The sequence below is a fragment of the Eubalaena glacialis genome, chromosome 13, assembly GCF_028564815.1.
Source record: "Eubalaena glacialis isolate mEubGla1 chromosome 13, mEubGla1.1.hap2.+ XY, whole genome shotgun sequence".
In the NCBI taxonomy this organism is placed as follows: domain Eukaryota; kingdom Metazoa; phylum Chordata; class Mammalia; order Artiodactyla; family Balaenidae; genus Eubalaena; species Eubalaena glacialis.
Window position 1 is genome coordinate 10562038 of NC_083728.1, and position 24439 is coordinate 10586476.

Consider the following 24439-nt stretch of genomic DNA (forward strand, 5'->3'; position numbering starts at 1 on the left):
CTTATTCTTTCCAGACTACAGTCCATTGTTCAGGGGTCTTGCCGTAATGGGCATTTGGTCATTTCCAGGGTTTTGCTCTCTCTCTGTATTGCTGCTGCCGGCCTCCTAGTGCATTTCCCGTTGGTCACCAGTACCAATAGTTGTGTCCTTCTAGGTAGACTTGCTAGGTCAGAGGATCTGAGCTTTACGGTTGAAGAAGTTGCTACATTGACTTGGCTTTTTTCATTGGTAAACAGTAGTCCCACCTTATCTGAGCTTTTGCTTTCTGTGGTTTCAGTTACCCGTAATGAACCCGAAAATATTAAATGGAAAATTCCAGAAATAAACAATTCATAAGTTTTACATTGTCCACTGTTCCGAGTAGCATGATGAAATCTTGTGTCTTCCTTAGTCCTGCCCTGGACATGAGTCATCATCCCTCCGTCCCACGTATCCTGCCCGTGTCACTGAGATGGGTCTCCGTTATCAGATCAACTGTCCCAGTATCACAGTGCTTGTGTTCAAATAACCCTTATTTTACTTAATAATGGCCCCGAATAGTAATGTTGGCAATTCGGACGTGTCAAAGGGAAGCTGTGAAGTGCTTCCTTTAAGTGAAAAGGTGAAAGTTCTCGACTTAAAGGAAAGAAAAAAAACCGTATGCTGAGGTTGCTAAGATCCACGGTAAGAATGAATCTTCTATCAGTGAAATTATGAAGAGGGAAAAAGAAATACGTGCTAGTTTTCGTGCACCTCAGACTGCAAAAAGTATGGCCACAGTGTGTGATAAGTACTTTAGTTAAGATGAAAAGGGCATTAAATTTGTACAGTAAGGTATTTTGAGAGAGACCACGTTCACATAACTTTTATTACAGTATATTGTTATAATTGTTATGTTTTATCATTGGTTATTGTTGTTAATCTCTTACTGTGCCTAATTCATAAATGAAACTTTATCACAGGTATTTGTGTATAGGAAAAACCGTACCGATGGAGTTCGGTACTATCCCCAGTTTCAGGCATCCACTGGGGGGGCCTTGGACCGTATCCCCTGTGGATAAGCGGGACAACTATAGTCTTGTTTCTTCTCCAGACAGTAGCATTCCTGTGGCCAGAGGTACTTCAGACTTCAGTGAACTACTTCCTTCTTTGCGTTCTTTCAGATCCTAGATTTTATATTCTCCCGGTTTAAAAAAAAAAAAAAAATCTAGCCACTTCCCTGTTTCTAGAACAAAGAGCAAAAGTTTCCCTTCATACCTTCCCTTCCATTCCTTCCAGTCTCCCCCACCCGCCCCCCAGGCATCTGTGCTTAACAGTTTGGGTTACGTCCTTCTAGACCTGCTGTCCAGTGTGGTAGCCACTAGCCATATGTGGCTGTTTTCATTCATTAAATGAATGAACTAAAATTTAAAATGTATGTTTCCAACGCTCAACAGCCATGTGTGGCTAATGGCTGGTGTGTTTGATGGTGCAGCTAGAGAACATCTCCCTCTGCACAGAAATGTCGGGGACAGTCCCGCTCTGGAGCAGCATTCTCAGACTCGGGACGGTTGGCATTTGGGGCCAGATAATCCTCTGTGTGGGGCTGTCTTGTGCACTGAAGGATGTTTAGCAGCATCCTTGGCTTCTACCCACCAGATGCCAGTAGCCCTTCCCTTCCCTGGACCTGCAGTCATGACAGCCAAACATCTCTCTAGACGTTGCCAAGTGTCCCCAGGGGCAAATTCACCCCCTACCCCCGTTGAGAGCTACTGCTGCAGACTATTTTCTCTATATAGCTGTTTTTTAAAATTGGGGTATACTTGATGTACACTATGATATAAGTTTCAGATGTACAACCTAGTGATTCACAACTTTTAAAGGTTGTACTCCATCTGTAGTTATTATATAATATTGACTATATTCCCTGTGCTGTACAATAATATATCATTGTAGCTTACTTATTTTATACATAGTAGTTGGCACCTCTTAATCCCCTTCCCCTGTCTCGCCCCTCCTCACTGGCACCCTCTAGTTCTCTGTATCTGTGAGTTGTCCGTGTTGCTTTTAATTTTCCTTTACATTCTTCCTGGATCTTCCCAACGTCAACACTGAGACTCTAGCTTCCTGGACTCTGGCTTCAGGGAAGGTGGGTACGTCATGCAGGCAATTTAGCAAATATTTACTGAGTGCCTGCTGAGTGGCACCAGGGCAGAGATGATCATTTCTTTGGACGCCAGCTCCTTGTTGCAGTGGTTACCTTTTCCAGAAACGTTGTTCCCTTGGCGTGTCCCTCTCTAATATTTGCTTTTCCTTGCATTTGACCAGATTGTGTGAAAACACTGCACATCTGGTTGGCAGGCTATTGGCTATCAAAACCTTTGTTTGTTTTAGAGTCAAATCGTAAGGAAGTCCATTTTGGTTTCCTTTTGTTTAAATTGTCTAAGCTGGAAGCAGTGTAGACTAAATTATTTCTAGCCTTACATATTAACCTAGTTGATAGCTATTGCTATTCAGGTGAGAAAATTTTCATGTTTTCTTTTTTAATCTGGAAAAATAACTTAAGAGAAATAATATCTACTTTTAATTGAATGCCTGTTATGTGCTAGGCATTGTCTTACACCCTTTATATATAAAATCCTTAGTCTTCGCAGTAATTCAGCAAGGCGGGTCTTATTGTCATTTTACAGATAGGGAAAGTGGGGATCACAGAAGATGAATTGTCCAAGGGCACACAGCTGGTGTGGAGCGGGGCTCGGATTTGCGCACAGGCCCATCTGGTTTAAAAGCTGGTGTTTATTCCTCTAGCCCACGTGGTCCTGCTGTTCTGAAACTGTGACTCTTGCTTGTTACTTCTTTTTCAGCCTCTACATTAATTTCTTGCACTCAGGGGTTCTATCTTGTAGCCCATCTCCCCAGCCTGTCTAGAATGTGGGATAGGAGTTAATTTGTCTGGGAAAGTGACAGACAGCTCAGTTTGGTGTTGAGAAGCAACAGCAGGGTGACAGCTGCCACCCCACAGCTCCAGGCATCTCCCCCTCTTGGACCTCCGGGGTGCTGACGTCCACCCCTGGACAGACGGGGTCTGGTGGCAGCGGATAGAAGAAAAAAGAGTCGTGGGTATAAATCCAGATGTCAGGGGGGAGCCTGGCTGCCGCCTCTTCTGCTTTAACTGACCTGGGGGCCGGGGGAGGACTTCGTTGCTTGTAAATTTGCCACCAAGCCCAAGGCTTCTACTGCAGGACAGTAGTTCCTCAAATAGCAGATGATGGCTCCAGGTGCTACGGTGATACTAAGTAATTCATGGACAGGAACTAAATCACATTGAGACGTACAGCCAGACACTTCCTTTTTCAGTTTTCCTTCAATATTTTTAACCCTGTCAGGGCCCACTTTTGAATAGCAGAAAAAACTGGCAAGCAGGCAGCAGGCTGGGGGCTGGGAGCCACTGTATCCAGTGGGAATTTAGTAACATTTGCTAATCATTGTGTTGATTTTGATGTTTACCTTCTATTTATGGCAAGTGATACTGGTTTTCCATTTATTTATTTATTTATTTATTTATTTATTTATAAAATTTGAGTTCTCTCTTTTTTTTTTTTAACTAATTAATTAATTAATTTATTTATGGCTGTGTTGGGTCTTCATTTCTGTGCGAGGGCTTTCTCTAGTTGTGGCAAGTGGGGGCCACTCTTCTTCATCGCGGTGCGTGGGCCTCTCACTATTGCGGAGCACAGGCTCCAGACGCGCAGGCTCGGTAATTGTGGCTCACGGGCCCAGTTGCTCTGCGGCATGTGGGATCTTCCCAGACCAGGGCTCGAACCCGTGTCCCCTGCATTGACAGGCAGATTCTCAACCACTGTGCCACCAGGGAAGCCCCTGGTTTTGCATTTATGATACCGGTTACCTTTTAAGTTACCTTTTAAGACACATTTATGTATTGATTAATAAAATCCAGGTCAGGAGTTCTCAACCAGGGCACAACTGGCATTTGAGGCTGCATCATTCTTTGTGGTGGGTGCTGTCCCGGGCTTTGTAGGATGTTTAGCAGAATCTTGACCTCCTCTACCTACTAGATACCAGTAACTAACCCCCTTCTCCCTGTTGAGAATCGCTGATTTAAGGTATGCAAATTGAGGCAAACTTATGAAGTTAGAAAGTAGAGTTAGTTGGATATGGTAGAAATCCCGTGTGTGTGAAAATGGCTGAAGTTTGGGAAACTCTTTAGGCAAATTGCCTTCAGTTGTGGGGTCCACTTGCTGATGTTCCTGTGACATTGAGGTTTGTTCAAGAGCGAGGAGGGAGGAGATGCCTTGAAAGAGCTGCTCTAAAGCAGCACCGTCTAGTAGAACCTCTGCCATGCTGGAATGTTCTGCATCTGCACCGTCCAGTCCATAGCCACTGACCACCTGTGGCCGCGGAGCACTCAGAATGTGGCTACTGAGAATGAGGAATTTAACTCTTTTATTTAAGTAACTTAAATGTAAAGCTACCGTGTTGGACATCACAGCTCTAAAGAAATCAGTGTGCAGACGTCAGGATGATAGACTGCAGGCTTTAAAAGCTTAGAAGCGAAGACACATAAACAAACAGGAATGCATCTTTAAGGACAGTCCAGCCATGTGGCAGACAGGACTATCAGACAGGAGATTTGGGGCGGTGGTTAACTGCACCCACTTAACATTGGCTTTAGCAAAGTAAAAGAAAACAAAAACCAATGTACTGGTGCCTAAGACTTGAGAAGCCCAGGGAACCTACAGACCTACAGTCTCCCCCAAGGTGGGCAGGAGCCACCTGTGGTCTCTGCATCCTCCTTGTGACTCCATTTTCAGGCAGACTCTCCCTAAACAGGCACAAGGTGGCTTCCTGCAACTCCAGGCTTGTTTTCTGCCACCTTAACAACCCCAGGGTGAAGAGCATGTCTTTTCTGGAATTTCTAGCAAAAAGCCCAGCCAGGCCTCTCATTGGCCCTTTCTCTGAGCCCATCACCATGTCGAGGGCTCTGCTTGGCCAAGCCTGGGTCCTGGGCTTGTCATGACTGGAGTTCAGAGGTGGGGTTGGCCTCGGCTCAATCAGGTGGAAAGATGGAGGGAAATGGACTTATTAAATTATGATACAAGAGTAACTGTAGGCTGTAGAAGAAAACTGTATGGTAGCCTAGGCTAAGGGACTGAATCTGAGGTGGGACACACTTGGACGGGGGCCCCTCCCTAAGGCTGGGGTGCAGACCTGGTTGGAGACAGTGTAGTTCCGGCCACTGGATGGCAGGACCAGAGCTGGTCTGCAGGTGGGGCAAGCAAGAAAGCAATCGCAGGGGTACAGATGGGGTGGCAGGCACAGCTGGTGGTTGACACATTGGGTGTACAATGGGAGTGAGGGCACCGGAGCTCACAGTGTCCCTGGTGGGACACTGAGGGCCACAGTGACAGGAGGACCTTGGGAGACAAACCTGGGGGTGAGGGAATCAGGGCACCGGTGTGGAAGAGGCCTGGGGCATGGGATGTCCATATCGAGAGGGCCCTGGGAAGGTGACCCCTGGGCCACAGTGGGGCTTGAAAGCCTCGAGGGACAGCATGTGCTGGGCGCATGGCTGGCCAGAGCACCATTCGATGGCCTCACTCAACGCACTGCTGACCCGCCCACTGTGCCACAGCCTGGAAACCACAGGTGAGCTTTTTCCTCCAGTGGTGTCCCTCCAGCGCCCTCTACTGAGAAAGCTTAGCGTTTCACTGACTGTGAAGGAGAGGCAGAAAGGAGTCTGTCCACATCCCAGAGCAGGCATTGAAGGGTGACTGGGGAGCTGGGCGCCAACGCATTGATATGAAGATTCATGAATGTGTGTGGGGGGCAGGGCAGCTGATGTGCACACAGAAGAGCTCCGGTTTGAGCAGCCTGAGAGCCCTCACCCTCTATGGCCCCTAAGGATCTTTCCAATTTTATGTAATGAAGAGAGGCTAGAAAAAAAAAATAGAGCTGTGAAATAATTGTGCTGATGGGGCTGTTAATGGCTGTTCAGGGTACTCTCAGGCTCTTAGCTCAGGATCTGGATCAGACAGACCTGGCCTTAAAGTCTGCTTCCACCACTCGGTAGTAGATGGAGCTGATGTAGCAGTAGATCTTGAGCAGGTAACTGAGTCCTCTCTGGGCCTCAGTTTATCCATCATGAAAATGGGGATGATGCTAGTACATACTATGTAGGATTGTTGTGAACATTAAGTGAAGTAAGACATTATTTTTAAAAGAGAATACACTTCTACATCCATAACAGTTTGAGAATCTGTATCTTTCTTATCACCCCTCACTGCCACCACCCTAGTCTTTGCTTGCCTGGATGATGGCAACAGCTTTCTAAATGATCCTTCTGTTTCCAATTTTTTTTGGTTAATGTACAGCTTGATTAAGATATAGTTCACATACCCTGCAGTTCACCTCTTTAAAGTATATAATTTAGCAATTTTTAGTGTATTCATTGAGTTGTGCAGCCATCACCACAACGTTAGAACATTTCACCATCCCCCAGAGAAGCCTCACACCTGTTACCTGTTTCTCCTTTTGCCCACGGCAGTGTCTTCTCTGCTCAGGAGCCAGAAGGACCTTTAAAAAAACGTAAATCGGGAATTCCCTGGCCGTCCAGTGGTTAGGACTCTGTGCTTCCACTGCAGGGGGCATGGGTTTGATGCCTGGTTGGGGAACTAAGATCCTGCAAACCGTGAGGCATGGCCAAAAAAAAAAAAAAAAATTAAATCAGATCATGCCACCCTGTGCTTATAACCCTTCAGTGATCCCCACTGTGGATGGAGTAAAATCCAGACTCCTTGCCCTGGTGACAAGGCCCTGTGTTGTCTGCCCCCTCCTTCTCCTCCGACCTCATATTTTACCCTCTCCCCCGTGTTCGGTGCATTCCAGCCACACTAGTCTTTCCCTGCAGATGTGTGTCAGGCTGCTTCCTACCTCTGGATCTTTGCCCTTGCGGTTCTGATCTGCCTAGATGGCACTTCCTTGCCTGGTTGCGTGGATGTTTCTTCTTGTCACTCAGCTCGACTGTCACCCCAGCCTTCCTGACCACCCAGTCTCCCGGAGCCGCACCCCTTGCCCACTCCTTCTCTTATCCCATGCCTTATTTTATTTTGGATAGCTGTCTACTGTCTCTCTTCCTCCCCATGGGAGGAGGACCTTGTCTGTCTTGCTCACTGTTGAATGCCCTAGGTGAGGGCCTGCATCCTGTGAGTGCACAGGACATTCTAGGTGAATGAATGCGTGACAAAAAGGGAGCAATGATCACTTGTCTTATTATTGTTATTATTAGATACTCAGTAAACACTGTTGACCTAAAAGTCATTGAAAGTGTGCAGCTTATATCCAGTGCAGGTAGAAAGTGAATAAACAAGGTGACAAGGTGATTAAATGAGATGGGCTTGGGGCTAGTTACACTGGGCTCAGGTGACACAAAGTCCTTATTTTACCTTGTGCCAAGTGCTTACCCTTTGTTGCAATGAGATTGTGAGGAAGTAGAAGGGAAGGATCCTGTTCCAAAGTTAGGTCCCCACAGGAACTGGAATCATAGTTGGACCAGATGAGCACTTAATAGATGCTTACTATTATGGATTTAGCTAAAAAAAAAAAAAAAAAGCACATTTAGTCCCATAGGTAATATATGTACAATGTGACGGAAGAATAAGTAGGAAAAGGCGCCCCTACTCCCTCCTTCCCAAAGGAAACTGGTGGTGTCAGCTGTCATGGAGGTTTTCTGCATTGGCAAGCATAGTCTGCACGTTATCCTCTTGCTTTCATGCAAAGAATGGCATCCTGGACACACCTTTCAGCTCCTTTCTGATTTAGCATATCTTGCAAATGGGGCTATTTAGCGCATACAGCTCTATCTCCTTCTTCAAAGACTGTTGAGCATTCCATTGTATGGATGTTCCCTGCTTATTTGACCAGCGCCGCTCTGATGACCGGTTAGGTACGGTTCGGTTCCAGTCTTTGCTACCACGTGCGGGCTGCCCCTGTGCACGTGCACGCCTGCAGGTTAAGTCACGGAGAGTTTAACTTGGTAGCTTGCTGTGAGGAACCTTCTGCTAGGACAAAACAGACAAAACTCATAAACAGCCTGACAGTATGTCATTCTCTTAAATCCATTCTTCAGCTTTCATTAGAAACATTCAGCTCTGGGAGTCGTCATTACAGAATTATTATAGGATGGGGAGAGACTGGCTGGTTCACAGAAAAGTCAGTGACCATGGGTAGCTATCTGCAGATTGAAGGGTGTGCTTCCATCAAATGCATCCTCCCTCCCTCCCTCATTCAGTGCTTTGCGTCCACGGATGGCCAGCTTGGGTGACGCACACCCAAGAGCAGGAATGGGGTTGGACACCTCAAGGTTTCTGTATGTGTCTCTCGCCAGCACGAATGAGTTATTAGAAGTGAAACCTGTCCTCGTGAGAGCTACCACCATCCTCCCCGCCCCAGCCCTAGCACTAGTTTACCAGAATCAGGATGCTATTTTTAAGAAAGAGCATTGTGTTTCATCATGGAAATTTTGAGCATCTGAGCAGGCGACTTGCTGGCTTGCTAATCTTTAGAGTCCCGATGCCCAGGGACTGTGTGTGCTCAGCTCTGCACCCCAGTACCTGGGCAGGGCCTGCCTGGCCCGTAGGAGGAGGGGAAGACGGTGGGTCCGCAGGTGACAAGTGATTATGTAAGTCATCATGGCCATGTCTGGATGGGTTGCCTTCAGCTGGCAGCATCTCAAGGGGCTGGTAGGGCTGGGGTTCCTTCCTCCCAGCCTGTGGGGCGGGGAGGGGGGTGGGGAGGTGAACAGTTCAGCCTGGGGTCTTTCCACGCAAGGACTTAGGAATGCTCGTAATTCTCAGAGTGCCTGTTTATAGCCTCTCCTGAAGGATGGGCTGCCTTTTTTTGGCATGAGTGTGTCTCAGAGCAGCTTAGTTTTGCCAGAGCCGGGCAGGTGTCCCTGGCTTCACACAGGTGACCTGAGGGCAGGTGTGCCTGGTGAGCTGCCCTCCGGGGGCGGCCCTTGGAGTCACTTTGCCTACAGCGGGCACGCTGGCCTGCCTCCAGGTTATGCGGGGCGCTGAGTCATCAGCATCTTCCTGGCGTCTTCCTCCAGCATGTTGCTAAAAAGTAGAGCCGAGTGTGGAAGGAGGTTCTTTCCCTTCTCTTTCTGTATAGTAATCTTGGTGTGACCAGCACCCTTGATAGCATGTGGGGTGGGAAGACACTGGGTTTTAGAATAAGACAGACCTGGTTCAAGGCCAGACTCAGCTGTTTCTCACATCTTGGCAAACTCGGGTGCTTTATTCAGCTGTCCTGAGCTTTCCTCTCTCACCTGCAGAATGTCAAAGTGATAACAGTACTTGTTGCTCTGTATTTACTTTTTTAACTTAAATCTTATTTTAAAAATGAATCCTACTTTTTGAAATAATTTGGGCTTGGGGACAAAGCATCTTTGATTTGGACCACAGCTTCTTAGACGCCTCAGCTGTGTTTTCCCCTCTCATTGAAGGATGAAGCCCCAGATGGGGCTGTGGTTCTGACCCAGTGAAGATGCTTTAGAGAAAGACATTCTGGGAAGAGTGGATGGGTGTGGGCGTGGTCTTGACGGTGTGGGCGTGTCTTTCCCACAGGTGCTGCGAGTGGCTGAGATGCTGTGGTGCAGGGGAGCCCAGGCCCCGCACGGTCTGGTTGGGGCACCCCGAGAAGAGGGACCAGAGGTACCCTCGAAACGTCATCAACAATCAGAAGTACAACTTCTTCACCTTTTTGCCTGGGGTATGTACGGGCAGGGGCAACATTGTCTTCTTCTTCCTACACCAAATGTATGCAGTGGTACCAGTCATAGAAGACTGAAGTCCCTGTGGCAGATTTTGTGAATACCCCGTGTCTTTTCCATGTCACCTCAGCCACTGGCCATTCATCTTCCCTGGTCCTGAGCACCTGGAAGGGGGCTGCCTTCTGTCTGCAAGGCTGTGAGACTCCACTTGATTGGTTAGAATAACTTCACATTTATTTGGTGTGTTGGGCCTGAGAGTGAAAAAGATATTTTGAGGACGTAGCTTTGTTACAAAAAAAAAAAAAAAAAAAAAAAATCAGGAGAGGACTTCCCTGGTGGTGCAGTGGTTAAGAATCTGCCTGTCAATGCAGGGGACACGGGTTTGATCCCTGGTCCAGGAAGATCCCACATGCCATGGAGCAACTAAGCCCGTGCGCCACAACTACTGAGCCTGCGCTCTAGAGCCCGCGAACCACAACTACCGAGCCTGCGTGCCACAACTACTGAAGCCCACGCGCCTAGAGCCCTGCTCCACAACAAGAGAAGCCACCACAATAAGAAGCCCGCACACTGCAACGAAGAGTAGCCCCCGCTCGCTGCAGCTAGAGAAAGCCCGTGCGCAGCAACGAAAACCCAACGCAGCCAAAAATAAATAAATAAATTTATTTTTAAAAAAATCAGTGCTTACATTCCCCCCCACCCCTCATTATCGTGAAACACATATTTGGAACAGGAAAGTTGGGAGATAAAAGTGTAGAGAACTTTTTTTGGAAGGTAAATTTTAACACTATCATCCAGAGAGACTTTCTATTAACATGTTTGCTAATGTTTTGCGTAGTATTTTACTCTGCCGTCATCCCTTTTGTTCGTTAACTAACACAAATCCACGGACAAGTACTCTGAAAACCTTCCCCCTAAAACACCCTTAAGTTAAACATCTATTTTTATCTACTGTGGCCTCCAAAATACACTGACTGACTTCAGAAGCAGCAGCAGCAATCAGTTCCAAAGCTGGAAGAAAAAAAAAATCACTGTTTGATTTATTGAGGGAGAACGTGGAAATGCAAATACCTTACACTGTAGCTTAAGGTCAACCGGAATGTTTTTTAAGGGTGATTTTGAGTACATTTATTGATGCCTGGCTTACCCCCCTCCCCCAGCCCCCTAAAACTCAGTATCTTTTTAAAATAATTAATTAATTAATTAATTAATTTTTGGCTGCGTTGGGTCTTCGTTGCTGCGCGCAGGCTTTCTCTAGTTATGGCGAGTACGGGCTGCTCTTCGTTGTGGTGCGTGGGCTTCTCATTGCGGTGGCTTCTCTCTTAGCGGAGCACGGGCTCTAGGTGCGTGGGCTTCAGTCGTTGTGGTACGTGGGCTCAGTAGTTGTGGCACACGGGCTTAGTTGCTCTGAGGCATGTGGGATCTTCCCGGACCAGGGATCGAACCCATGTCTGCTGCACTGGTAGGTGGATTCTTAACCACTGCGCCACCAGGGAAGTCACAAGCTCAGTATCTTAAGTCAAGTGAAAGTTTATTTCTCATTCATGGAAATTCTGAGGCAGATCAGGCCGTTCTCCTCCATCTCACAGCTACACCATCTGGAATACGTGGGCACCCACGTCTCCATGGCAGGGCAAGAGCGAGGGGCCGGACAGTGCTCCGAAGGGACATGTCATTTCTGTTCGTTGCCCAATGGCCAAAACGAGTCAGGGGGATCAGTGTCACTTCCAGGGCATGTGGGGGCAGTTGAAACTCTGCCAGAACCCTCCTGCCACATGGGATGAAATTCTGCTATAGTTATTGTATGACGTTGAGATCATACCATGGAGATATCCATTTATCTCACTCATTTGATTCAGTCTTACAGCATAAGCATTTCCCACTAAAACCTCTTCAACAACATTTTGAGTGGCCTTTCCTGTACTTACAAAATAGTTTAAGAAGGGACTTCCCTGGCGGTCCACTGGGTAAAGCGTTGCACTTCCACTGCAGGGGGCGTGGGTTCGATCCCTGGTCGGGGAGCTGAGATCCCACGTGCTGCTCCGCGTGGCCAAAAAATAGGAAAAAAAAAGTTTCCGACTTTCCTGGCGGCGCAGTGGTTAAGAATCCGCCTGCCAATGAAGGGGACACGGGTTCGATCCCTGGTCCAGGAATATCCCACATGCCGTGGAGCAACTAAGCCCGTGTGCCACAACTACTGAGCCTGTGCTCTAGAGCCCGTGCTCCGCAACAAGAGAACCCACCGCAGTGAGAAGCCCGTGCACCGCAACTAGAGAAAGCCCATGTGCAGCAAAGAAGACCCAACGCAACCATAAATTAAAAAAAAAAAAAAAAAAAAAAGTTTAAGAAATAAAATCTCACAACTATAGCCGAAGCCTCCAGCATACCCTCACTGCCCGGAGGTCCCCACTGTCTTGAATCTGGTGTTTATAATTCCCACGTGTATCATTTGCTTCTTTACTTTGACAAATTATGTTTTCGTCACCCAGGTGTATTTTCCTATACAACATGTAGAGGTGTGTAAACCGTATGTGCAGGTACCATGTGAGTTGTGTTCTTCTGGGGGAGTGTTTTGAAATGTCACCCATCCCCCTCTAAGCCCGCCCAGCTGCATCAGACCAGCCTCAAGTGTCTTCTCTCTCCTCTCTCTCCATTCCAGGTGCTGTTTAACCAGTTCAAATACTTCTTCAACCTCTACTTCCTACTTCTCGCCTGCTCCCAGTTCGTCCCCGAAATGCGACTGGGAGCACTGTACACCTACTGGGTTCCCCTGGTGAGTCAGTCGGGTCGTCCGTTCAGTAACATCAGAGGTTGGGCAGCAGAGGTTCTTTGTCCTCCAAGCACCTGGAATGGGACTCGGCCTTTCAAGGGAGAGGACACCCTCAGGCCAACACGTTGGGAACCCCTGAGGTTTTCATGGTGAAGCTCCGTTTCTCCCACTACCAGGATCAACCGTAGTGATGCCTGTGCTACTCATTCCTTCTGTCCGTCAGCTGTTCAGTCTTTCCTTGTTTCAGCAAATATTTTTTGCATGCTTATCATGAATCACTCGGTTCTAGGCTTTGGCACACAGCGGTCATGAGAAAGGCAAAGCCTCCGACTCTGTGCATTGTGCTCTTTGAATCGTTTTCTGTTTATTATGTAGACTATTTCAGCGTGCAGGGTTGACAGAGTAACAGATTCTGTGCTTCGGTGTGTATGGAGGGTGACAGACCCGACGCCCCTCCATCCTTCTTGTGCCGCCTTTTCTTTCTTCCTGCCTTTTTGGAAATGGTTACTGAGCACCTGCTGTGTGCCAGGCACGGTGCTGGGCACTGGGGATGCAGCAGTGACTAAAACGTAGGAAAATTCCTGCCCTAGCGGAGTTGACTTTCAGTGGGGATAGACAATAAACAGTTGAGCGTAATTGTTTCAAGTTGTGAAACTGCTGTGAAGGTAGTAGAAGGTCGTAGGGCAAATGGGGCATCCCAGGCACAGTTAGTATTTGTTGAGTGGATGAAGGTGGGAGATGTGGAGGGGCAGTCTTAGCCAGGGTGGCCGGGAAAGGCCTCTTGAGGAGGTGATGGGAAGAAAAGTAGGAGGGTGGGAGGATCCCAGGTTCAGGCAGCAGCGGTGCAAAGGCCCTGCGTTCAGCACATACTTAGAGTATTTGAAGGACAGAAAGAAGAAGCCCAGCACGTCTGGGGCACAGGGTGAAACTGGCATTTCTTTTCCTCCAGAGACATTATGAAATACAATTATTTTTCATTACGCAGGGCTCGGAAGGAACATTCGGATTCTCTGTTCACAAATCTTGTTAAATTTTTCATTGGGAGAAGATTGTTAAAGTAGAAAAGATGTTTCCGCCTTAAGGAAACAAAAACACACATTCTTTTGGACGGTAAGGATTTGGTGCACAGGCACTTAGGGAGCAGAGTGAGTGGACGCCACGGGCCCCGGGAGCGGGCTCCACACGCCCTTGGTGCTGCCTTAATCAGACAGGTCGTGTCGGCAGTTCCAGCCCTGGAAAGAGGAGGGGGGCTTATTTCTTCCACACAAGCGGTGGAGGTGCTTTTGGGATGCGGGAATCGTTCTTTTCTGCTCTGAGTCATTTGTGGGTGAGGTAGGATGTTGGGATAACAGACATTCCTGCCTGCGTCAGGGTGTGTGCTTTTACACAGTGAGTGTCGCTAACTCAGAGGCCAGGCTGATAGAAGCGGGGGGCTCGTGTCCCATCTCAAAGCAGAAGATGCTGCTTTGTTCCATCAGCTGCAAACCTGGACCCAGAGTTGCCAGGCCCAAGAGGTAGAAACTTCAGAGTTTTACCGGAAATACCCTAATTTTATTTAGTTTTTTAGTTCCACAGCGGTTTGCTACGTACCTATATAAAGTCAAGCTGTAAGTCAGTTATTTAAGAAAAGTTAGTCTACAGTGTGTATAAAATATCTATCACCCTGCCTTTTACTGATTACATTTTTAAAGTATAGTTATTTGAAAGGTAATACAGTCACATGATTCAGGAAATGTGTAAAAAGGTACCTCATGGGGGCTTCCCCGGTGGCGCAGTGGTTGAGAATCTGCCTGCCAATGCAGGGGACACGGGTTCGAGCCCTGGTCTGGGAAGATCCCACAAGCCGCGGAGCAACTGGGCCCGTGAGCCACAACCACTGAGCCTGCGCGTCTGGAGCCTGTGCTCCGCAACAAGAGAGGCCACGATAGTGAGAGGCCCGCGCACCGTGGTGAAGGGTGGCCCCCGCTCGCCGCAACTAGAGAAAGCCCTCGCACAGAAACGAAGACCCAACACAGCCAAAAATAAATAAATAAATTAATTAATTAAAAAAAAAAACAAAACAACAAACCAAAAAAAACTCACTTAAAAAAAAAAAAAAAAAAGGTACCTCATGAAAAATCTCCCTTTTATCCAGTTCCACCCCCAGAACACTGTCATTCGTTTCTTTTTCCTTCTTCCAAAGTTTACAAACAATGAGTAAATTTTTTCTGGACTGGCTTCTGCCATTTACCATAATTTTTAAAAATTGAAGTATAATTGACATACAACATTAAATTTAAAAATCTTGTCTTTTCCCCGTTCCCCAACGCTCCTTTTTAGAAAAAAGGTTACAAGGTATACACAGTGCTGAGTCATTTTTTTCTAATTTCCAGCATCGCTTTCCCTTGATTTTCAAACTTTGCAAACTCATTCACAGAATGTTACAGCATCGTGTGGAGCGAGCACACCCCTTCTCTTGGTGGTCTGTCTGCAGGCTGCCGGTTTGCGGTCTCTGCTCTGCTTGAGGCTGTAGAGGGTTCCTTGGTACCTCATATTGGTGCCTTCTGGGCTCAGGAACCCTCGACTGGGAGTGTGGGATGACCAGATCCCACCTCTCAAATCTTGTCTGTTGGGTTCTCCCCAAACCCCAGATCTTGCTGCTTTACTGCCTGCAAAACGGCCTCTGTTCATTTTTCTTTTCCTTTATCAACTACGAAGGGACTCTACAAAGGGACTCATTCTTCTTTTTTTTTTTAATATTTATTTATTTGGCTGCATCGGGTCTTAGTTGCAGCATGCGGGATCTTCATTGCGGCATGCGGGCTTCTCTAGTTGCGGCGCATGGGCTTCCATCTAGTTGCGGCGCAGGCTCCAGAGTGCACGGGCTCAGTAGTTGCAGCACAAGAGCTTAGTTGCCCCGCGGCATGTGGGATCTTAGTTCCCCAACCAGGGATCGAATCCATGTCCCCTGCATTGGAAGGCAGATTCTTAACCACTGGACCACCAGGGAAGTCCCCCGGGACTCATTATTTTTGGAGAAAAATTTGAAGGAGAAGCAGCGCAGCAAACATCCCTACCTGTGCAGCCACCTCCTGAGATGCCCCATCTATGTTTGTGGTCTGTTTCCTTTCAGTCTCTTCTTACACGTGCCTGTTTTACATACACTCTAACTTACATTATAGTAAAGTATGTATTATGTAAATGCAGTTGGATCCCAAGGCGTTCGAGAAGGCAGCTGTGTGTCTCCCCCTCTCCTTGCCTTTACCATCTCAAGCATGATATCTGGTCTGTGCTCTCTCCCCTCGAGGTATTCATCTGCCCAGCCTGTCACATAAACCCATCGTCCGAATGATTTTTGGGGTGCAGACCTACTAGCACCCCTACAGCCTTGTTCACTCACGTTGGTGTTGGAATGTGTGTTGGGGAGGGAACTTTGGCCATCTTTGGCATAAGTTTTTCATTCTGTTAACCAAGAGTCATGTGTATGACTCAGAGAAGATGGAATTATGCAGGAGAAATAGTGGGGCTGGAAAAGAGATGAGCTCTATCGAATTCTTCCACAGTGGTTGTCGGAGATTCCCATGGACTGCAGGCAAATCAGACTGGTAGAGAAAAAAGATTCTTCACTCGATAAACAAGAACATGGGGCAAAGGAGAATAAGGAGCTTGCTTGAGATCATGCTAGGATGTGGAGAGGATGTGAAGCCCCACAGAGACGGACACTCATTTTCTTTTTCTAAGGACTGGGCTTTGGAATATCAGAAAAGGCTTTGGGATGTGTGTGTGGTGTGTGTACGAGGATATTCTTTGCAGCATGCTGTATGTTACTCAGACACCGGCAGCAAACAAATGTCCATCGGTGGTTACCTGAACGCTGGCCCAGCAAAACTATGGAATGCTGCCCCGGAGTCAGGAAAGATGAAGTCACTCCAGTGATGTTGACACGACACGATGTGACTCATGTTTTTCTTTGCATGAAAAAAGTAAGTTGCAGGATAACATGGACAGCATACTCCCATTTTTATGACCCTCTCACCCACAAGAAGTATTTTTGCACACTTGTGCATGTAAATACATGGAGGTCTGGAAGGTTCTTCACCGAAGCTAGTGTTTATCTTTGGAGCCGGGGGTTGCCTTTTATTCTTTTAAGTGTTTTTTATCTTTATGTGCAGAGACCTCTGTCTTAAGCCACCTCAGTGTGCCTCTATGGAAGTTGGAAAGGTATAGGAAACTACGTAGATCAGACGTGCATTCAGGGTGTTTGAAATCATTCAGAATAGAGTTGCTCCCTCCACAGGGGGAGGCCACATTGGTTCTTGGGGCTGGTGACCGAGGATCAAAGTGTTGAACGCAACTTGATAGTAGGTACTCTACCCTTTTCTGTTCCTAGTATGTATTCTGTACATTAGCACCGGTGATGCTGACTCCAGGGTCTCAGGAAATGCAATGGGGTGAACCGTGGGGGCTGGGATGACCTGGAGGGCTGCCATCCTTCTAGAAGAGGGCCCGACCCCAGTCCTAGCCCAGTCTCCTCTCTGAAATGATGCTCGGAATTTCCAGGAGAAGCCAGAAGGCCTGACTTCCAATGTAAGCAGCTGAATCACCTGGTTTCCCTGGGACTCTGGCTGTAGAGAGAAGACAGGTGGGTTACCAGCAGCCTCTGACAGTCCTGAGGTTATTTAGTTAGTTAGTTAGTTGTGCTGGGTCTTAGTTGTGGCAGGCAGGCTCCTCAGTTGCAGCTTGCCGGCCTCTAAGTTGCAGCACACGGGATCCTTAGCTGTGGCATGCGAACTCTTAGTGTGGCACGCGTGTGGGATCTAGTTCCCTGACCAGGGATTGAACCTGGGCCCCCTGCATTGGGAGCGCGGAGTCTTAACCACTGCGCACCAGGGAAGTCCCAGTCCTGAGGTTTCTCACTAGCTTGTGACCCCTTTTATAGCCGAAGTTTCCTGTGATTGTTCAGAGACAGGAGGAGATGCTTGTCTTGTACAAGTCCTTCCTCTCTTTCCAGGGGCTGCCGAGAAGGGAGTTTCGGGTCAGACAAATTAGGTAGCATCTGTTTCTAGGAGACTGTAGCTGATTTCCCCTAAATCCCCTAGATTTTTATGTAGAGAATCAATTTCCCGTTCTTGGCTAAAGTACATTTTGAAATGTCTCCAACCACCCTGAGAGTCCTCTCATTTCAAACCCAGCCGTGAGCTCAGTGGTTCAAAATGAGGGCGGTGTGGCCAGATGGTTGAGCTCTTGCTGCAACTTCTCTGAGAAGCTGTGTAATTGGAACAAGCTTTTCTGAGCCTCAGTTTCCTCACCTATAAAATAGGGGCGATCATGTCTACTCCCTTGGCTTGTTGGGAGGTTCAGTGAAGTACAGCAAGTAAAATGCTTCAAATAGCTCCTGACACATAGAACATTCTCGGGAAATGTTCTCATTTTAATTTAAAAATTCTGGTACTAGTGCTATCGTTCATTGTGCGGATTATGTTTTAGCTTTTGGTAACTTTTTTCTTGATAGTAATATGTTAGAGGGAGAAATTCCTCAGGAGACAGCTGAAATAATCCATAAAATTGTATGAAGACCAAATCTAGATTTTTTTTTTTGTCATTAAGATGCGATCTACATGCCATAAAATGCACAGATACTAAGTTTTCAGTTCACTGTGTGTTGACATTTGTCAGTACCCATGTCAACACCACCTCGGTCAAGACCATTCCATCACCCCGGAAAGTTCCCTCTTGCCCCTCTCCAGTCAGCCCCCTCCCCAACCAGAGGGAACGGCTTTTCTGATTTTTCTCATAATTTTGCTTTAGTAAATCTATTTTTGACATACAACCTTATAGAAGAGTCTTAGCACCTTCAGAATTTCGTGTCTGTTCACCGTCACCACCTCTGATTTCCTTACAAGCTCAGAAAACCCCCCACTCCTATTCAAGCCTCTTTCTCAGTATCTGTGGCTCTTAAGGACCTCCGAAGTTGGACAGGTGGAATTTATTTCTGGACTACATTTGCAGCTCTTTGTAAAGCAGTTTCTAGCTTAAGACGTGGCACGTCCCCTGGGACTGATGAGGACCGTGTGTGTGTGTGTGTGTGTGTGTGTGTGTGTGTGTGTGTGTGTGTGTGTGTGTTCGGGGGGTCATAGATACGGTGACTTAGGAGGCAGTATTTATTTGTAGCAGGGAGGTTAGCGCCTCCTGTCTTTGTAATGAGCACACACTTCCCATTAACATCAATGGGATTTAGCCAGGCCCACGCAGAGAGAAATAGAAACTGGAACATTTGAAAAAACAAACAACAAAAACGTGGGTTCTGGCCCAGAACAAAACAGCAGCCTGGGGGAGGGGGCGGGGATTCTGCAAACCGGGCCCTGCTTTTCCAGGACGGGTTTTCTCTCACCTCTGTATGTGGTCTGGTTATGCATTTTTTTTCTGAAATGTACCAGTTTTGCTTTGGCTTCAGTGTGTACTTTACATCTGAGTGGAAACAGGAGTAATCCTTTGATTGTAAAGATGTGTGGGCCTTTGGAGGAGTTTCATAAAGCAGCCCATCTCTGGCTAAATTTACATAAGAGATTTGAAGTCCTTTGAATCGAACTTAATATATTGCATGGGATAAACAGTATGAAAATGACAGCCTCAAAGAATTCACTGCTGCTAACCTTGGGGCGATTGTGCTCTCTGCATTTAAAAAACAAAATGACTTTAAAAGGAGGGGTGACAAGTGTATTTTGTAAGAAAAAATGAATGACGGTTCTTGCCTTTATTGATACAAGAGGAAGAATCTAGATGAAAATAGATTCTAGATATGGGTGACTCACATACCTGTGAGTATAACCTCTGTAACAGGTTTTATGAGTTGGGGTATCTGACTTGGGAAGGTAGGGCAGTTTAAAATTTTCTTTTTATGAGTGTGTACTTACGCAATTAATACTTTAATATGTTTTCTTTATAGAAGTTTAAAACATTACCGGAAAGACTAAAGTCCCCATCCCATCTTAGCCCCCTACCTTGCAGAGGAATCTAGCCAGTAATTGAGGACAGTGGAAGATCTTTAGCAGTATAGGAGAATCTTTGTTGGTGTTTATTTGAACAGTGTTACATTGTTATGTTCCGGAAAGTTGATTTCCCTACTGACAGGTCAATACAAACAGGGATGCATTTCACTTTGGGTCCTGGTGGCCCATGTTACTGGTTCCACCTACCCAGGTTTCTCCAGAGGCAGAACATTGTGGCAGTTAAGACTCTGGAACTAGATTCCCTGCATTATCACTTAGGGGCAAGATTTTTCAGCCTCTGTGTGTCTCAGTTTCTTCATGGGTAGTGTGGTGATCTCAGCCACGAACTGCACTAAGGGGTGGAAAGCACTTCGAATGGCATCCGGCACGTGGCGAGTGAGATGCAGACGTCAGAGGTCACCATCACTCAGCCCTCACCTGCGGACGGACGGTTCTGGGGTTTCTGTGTTGTTCACTCTTAGGAACCCTGTGGTGGTGGTGACTGGGGACGTCCCTGTACATGTGTGTGTCAGTGAGAGTTTTTCCGGTGCATGAGATTCAGAGAAGTGGGCTTGCTGGGGCCTCTGCACTTGGAATAATTAGCAGGTCCTGCCCCGCTGCCCTCAAGTGGCCTCTGGCCTTTTCTGTCCCCGGCCCCAGGAGAGGAAGGTGGCTTCCACCAGGGCTCACCCTCTCTCTGTCTCTGTGCAGGGCTTCGTGCTGGCCGTCACCATCATCCGAGAGGCGGTGGAGGAGATCCGATGCTACGTACGAGACAAGGAAGTCAACTCGCAGGTCTACAGCCGGCTCACAGCGAGAGGTCAGCCTCCTGGCCCCAGTGGGGCCACTTCCTGCAGCAGGGCCCCCGGTGGCGGGGTGGGGGGGGGGGTGGCCCACAGGGTTGCAACTCAATCATGGGCCGCTGACAGTCAGGGAGCAGAGTTCAAGGCCTGGGGCCGGCGGGTGTGCGGGTGCCCCGTGGCAGGACAGTCACTCGTTGCTGGCACCAGGGAGGCCAGCGTCTGCCCCAGGGCCTGGGGTTACTCCGGCAGCATCCCTGGGCTGCCATTGTCCTCGTAGAGCCAGTCCTGTCATCTGACTTGTGCCTCATCAAACTGGAATTTAATTCTGTGCGCTTGGCATCCTCCCACACGCGTTTCCAAGGCAGTGCAGCTTTAAAAGATACTCTTTCAACATTACAAAACTAATGTTACAACTTTGCAATATGAGTTTTTAAGAAGGCACCAGACTTATAATAAAAGCTGCATCTGTGAAGGTTTCTTTGGAGGCATCTTATAAATCCTCAAAACGGAAGAGTGAAGAGTGACTAAATCTGACCCAAAGAGAAATTACTAGGTAACCTTTAATTTGAATTTTTGAAATGGTGGAATTTAAAAAACCTGCTCAAACACACCGTTGAGAACCCACAAAACAACCCAGCCAATGTCGACTTCTGTTTCCAACTACAAATTCTACCTAGATTTCCTGTAAGGTTGTATTCAGACTTGAGAGAATGTTACCTAAAATTCCCTAAGATTACTGATCCCATTCAGGGATTAATAATGTTTTAGGAGCGGCTGAGGGGAATAAAAGCTGTGGTTTGCCTTCAGGAATTTGAGAATTCTGAAAGAGATAAGATAGATGCCCAAGGGAGCTTGCAGCCAGCCAGGTTGTGAACTGCTTTATGTTAAGTGCATTAGTCTTCCGAGGAAGCAGTCCGTCCACGGTTTCAGGGGTTTGAGTAGAATTTTCCTTCTCGGAAAAATGTTGGAGAAATTTATTTAAGGCTCCAAATTTTTTAAAAAAAGTATAATCCTGTGAGAGCATGAAAGTATCTTGTTTTAATGCATTGAAATAGATTTTCATAGTTGGTGGTCTTAAAAAGTTGCAAGTCTCTGGGAGAAGGGGGGATTTAGAGTTGGTATAGAAATGCTTTATTATTGCTAAACTAATGTATTTAGGACGTTTTGCTACCTAAAGAAAGAAAACCCAGCGTAATCTTTGCAAAGGCAGGTGGCGTGGGCTTTCCATGTGGGTAATCAGGAGACCCCTCTGGAGTACGTTTTTTTGTGGTTTGTGTATATTAAATCCTCCCTTAATAACATATTCTGACTATAACATTTAAAATGCTTGGCAACCGACAAAAGCCCCATCGGAGAGGGTGCGGTGGGTCTATTTAGAGCTCAGGAGGAGGGGCCCTGGGATCCCATTCTTTCAGCCATCCAGGCTCCAGACCTTCTTTGGTTCTTTTCATATTGCAATTGCTTTTCCTGTGAGTGATTTTTCTGCCCTCCCCTGCAGACCCGACCCCCTTCTCAGCCCCTGCTTTAGCTTCCCTCCGTTCTTGAAAAGATCCTGAGGAGAGCTGGCAGATGGCTGTAGCATTAAAAACTTGTCTTCCTTTGTGGGTCTCCTTTTGTGGCCCGTGGTTTCCATTGTCATGCCAATCCAACAGTAGGGGAAGACCTAGCAGAGTTCTGAATATTAACCCAGACCCTGGCTCTGCAATTTGTTTTGTAAGCCCCAAAAAGGCACTGAAGAAAACTGTCAGCTTGGAAAGTGAAGGAGGGGAGGTTAGTTATTTGATACACTTTGGGGGGAAGGGCCAAAGTAAGAAGCCCAAACTGGAGGATTTCAGAGAGAGGAAGAGAAAGAAGCCTTTTTTTACCTTACCGTTCAATTATTTTATAATATTTTCTTGAGTGAGGCTTTTCACCAAGATCTTCATTTAGTAAGTTCAAAAGCAAAGGGAAACAGATACGTATATGTATGTCCACGCAGGACTGTTTTCTCTTTTTATCACATGGCATCTTAAAATGTACTTTTCAACACTATTTTTGGAGTTCAAAAAAGTTTGGAAACCAAAATATCAAGTCCTTGATCATGAGATTATAAGCCATTATATTTATCTGCATTCTGCATCATTTCCTGTTTAATAGTAACAGTACTTGTACTAATACAGTTAAATAATTGGGGGGGGTGGGTGATAACTTCTAACTAGCAAAATAGTTGCAGAAATCATGTGGAAAACTCCTATTTGCCTTCACCCAGATTCATCAGTTGTTAAGCTTTTGCTTTTTCATCTTTCCCCTCACACTCTAAGCCCTTCGAGAATTAAGTTGCATACAGTATTCCCTTTTAACCTGTAAATACATCAGCATCAGCGTTTAATTCCTAGTAGGATGTTCTCCTTACATAACACAGTATAATTACAAAATCAGGAAGTTTATCATTACATTACTATTAATCTCATCTATACTTCTTACTCAGAATTCGCCATTTGTTCCTAAAATTTTTTTTATGGCTTTTTTTTTTTTCTTGTCCAGGAGCCAGGACAGGTTTGCCTTTTGCATTTAGTTGTCCTTTCTCCCTAATCTCTAACTTGGCGGAGTTCTCCGGATTTCTTTGTTATGACATTGACATTTCTGAAAAGGACAGGCCAGTTTTAGGCCAGTTACTTTGCAACTTGTCCCTCAATTTGTGTTTGCTCGAGGTCTCAAAATTAGATTCACAACAATGCAGGAATTTATGTCGTTTTAAGAATGCCAGTGGCACAGATCCTGGGATGTTGCCAAAGTTGTAGAGGCATTGTGTTAATCGAATTGAAAAAGTTTCGAACTTGGAGAAAAAAAATTGATTTTAAACAAGTGAATTAAAAACTCTGGAAATAAGAAATTCACCATTGGGAGAAAAAAAATGGATGATCTTTTTTTTTTTTTTTTTTTTAAATTGCTGCTTCCAGTGGTTTAGATCATCTTATTTCATTCAAGGTGTGTCTAAAACAACACATCAGTGGATTAGTTTTTAATGTAATTGTCATAGTTTAATAAGAAGTATTTGAAGTATTTTAATATTGATAATAAAATTAGCCTACATGTAGAAATGACCTTTTATTCATTCTTCAAGGATATTTGAAACTCCATCACTTTACAAAGTCTGTGATAGGTTTCTGTATTACAGAGATAAACTTGAGGGGCTGGGACTTGGGGAAATTAATAGTCCAGCAAGGTATCCAGGCGTGTAAAGGGGATGATTACAAAATGTAACTGGTAGTTATACTTTAGTGGCATGAGTGTTGGGGTCCTTATAAAGAATGTCCCCTTTCGTGACCACCACGTTCCTGGTTCTGAGCACAGTGGTTGGTGGTTGAGGAGAGTAGTGGTTCTGAGTTTGTGCTCTGCCTGGATTCAGGAGTCCTGCTTCTGCCTCCCCCCCTGCTGTGGGGACAGATCCCTTAATCTGTCAGTAAATTGGGGATAATAATAGTGCCTACCTTCGAGAGTTGCCGTAAATATAACTCTTGCATGAGAAAAATTTAGCGCTGTGCTGGGATTTGGTCTGTGCCCAAGAAAGGCAGTGCTGGTGGTATTGTAGCAGGGGTTCATTAAATATTGGTGGGTGAGTTAATGGAGGTATGAGCCAGAGGTTATGGGAGCCCATCAGAGGGGAGCTGAGGATGTCTTCCCGGAAGAGGTGACCCGCATCCTGAGTCTTCGAGGTTGGAAGAAAGCAGCCTGGCTTTATGATTGGTGGTGCTGAATGCAAAATGAACACTTGGGGCCCCTGTTCAAACATTATTCAAGTTGGCGGCAGCAGAGCATGAAACCAAGTAATGGCCCCTTCTGAGTGCAGGGCCCTGTGCCTTTACCGGAATCACATGCCCATGAAGTGTTCCTGGTAAAGAGTTCTCCACAGGTCACAGGCTGGGATGGCTAGAAGCGTGGGGTACAGAACCCCAGGTTCTGGCTCCATCTCGTTCTTCGCAATTCCGCCTTGTTTCCTGAGCCTCTCCTTCCTGGGAAAATAGAAGAAAAAACCATATTGGCCAGTGAAGACCTGAGACTCTGGGAAAGTTTATTCTGTGATCCAGGAATCTGTAATCAAGGCATGCTACAGGGAGAAGGTGGCATTGGAACTGTTTGAAAAACGCTGTCCAGATTGGGAAGCAGGAGA

General features: G+C 46.5%; 1 protein-coding gene across 1 annotated transcript in view; it reads left to right on the forward strand.

Moving 5' to 3' along the window:
- ATP9A (ATPase phospholipid transporting 9A (putative)) overlaps positions 1 to 24439 on the forward strand; it is a 134405-nt gene that overhangs the window by 16934 nt on the left and 93032 nt on the right. Inside the window, exons 2-4 of the mRNA XM_061209403.1 lie at positions 9603 to 9747; positions 12408 to 12521; positions 20198 to 20306. Of these exons, the coding sequence (XP_061065386.1) occupies positions 9603 to 9747; positions 12408 to 12521; positions 20198 to 20306 (368 nt within the window). The remainder of the gene's footprint in view (positions 1 to 9602; positions 9748 to 12407; positions 12522 to 20197; positions 20307 to 24439) is intronic.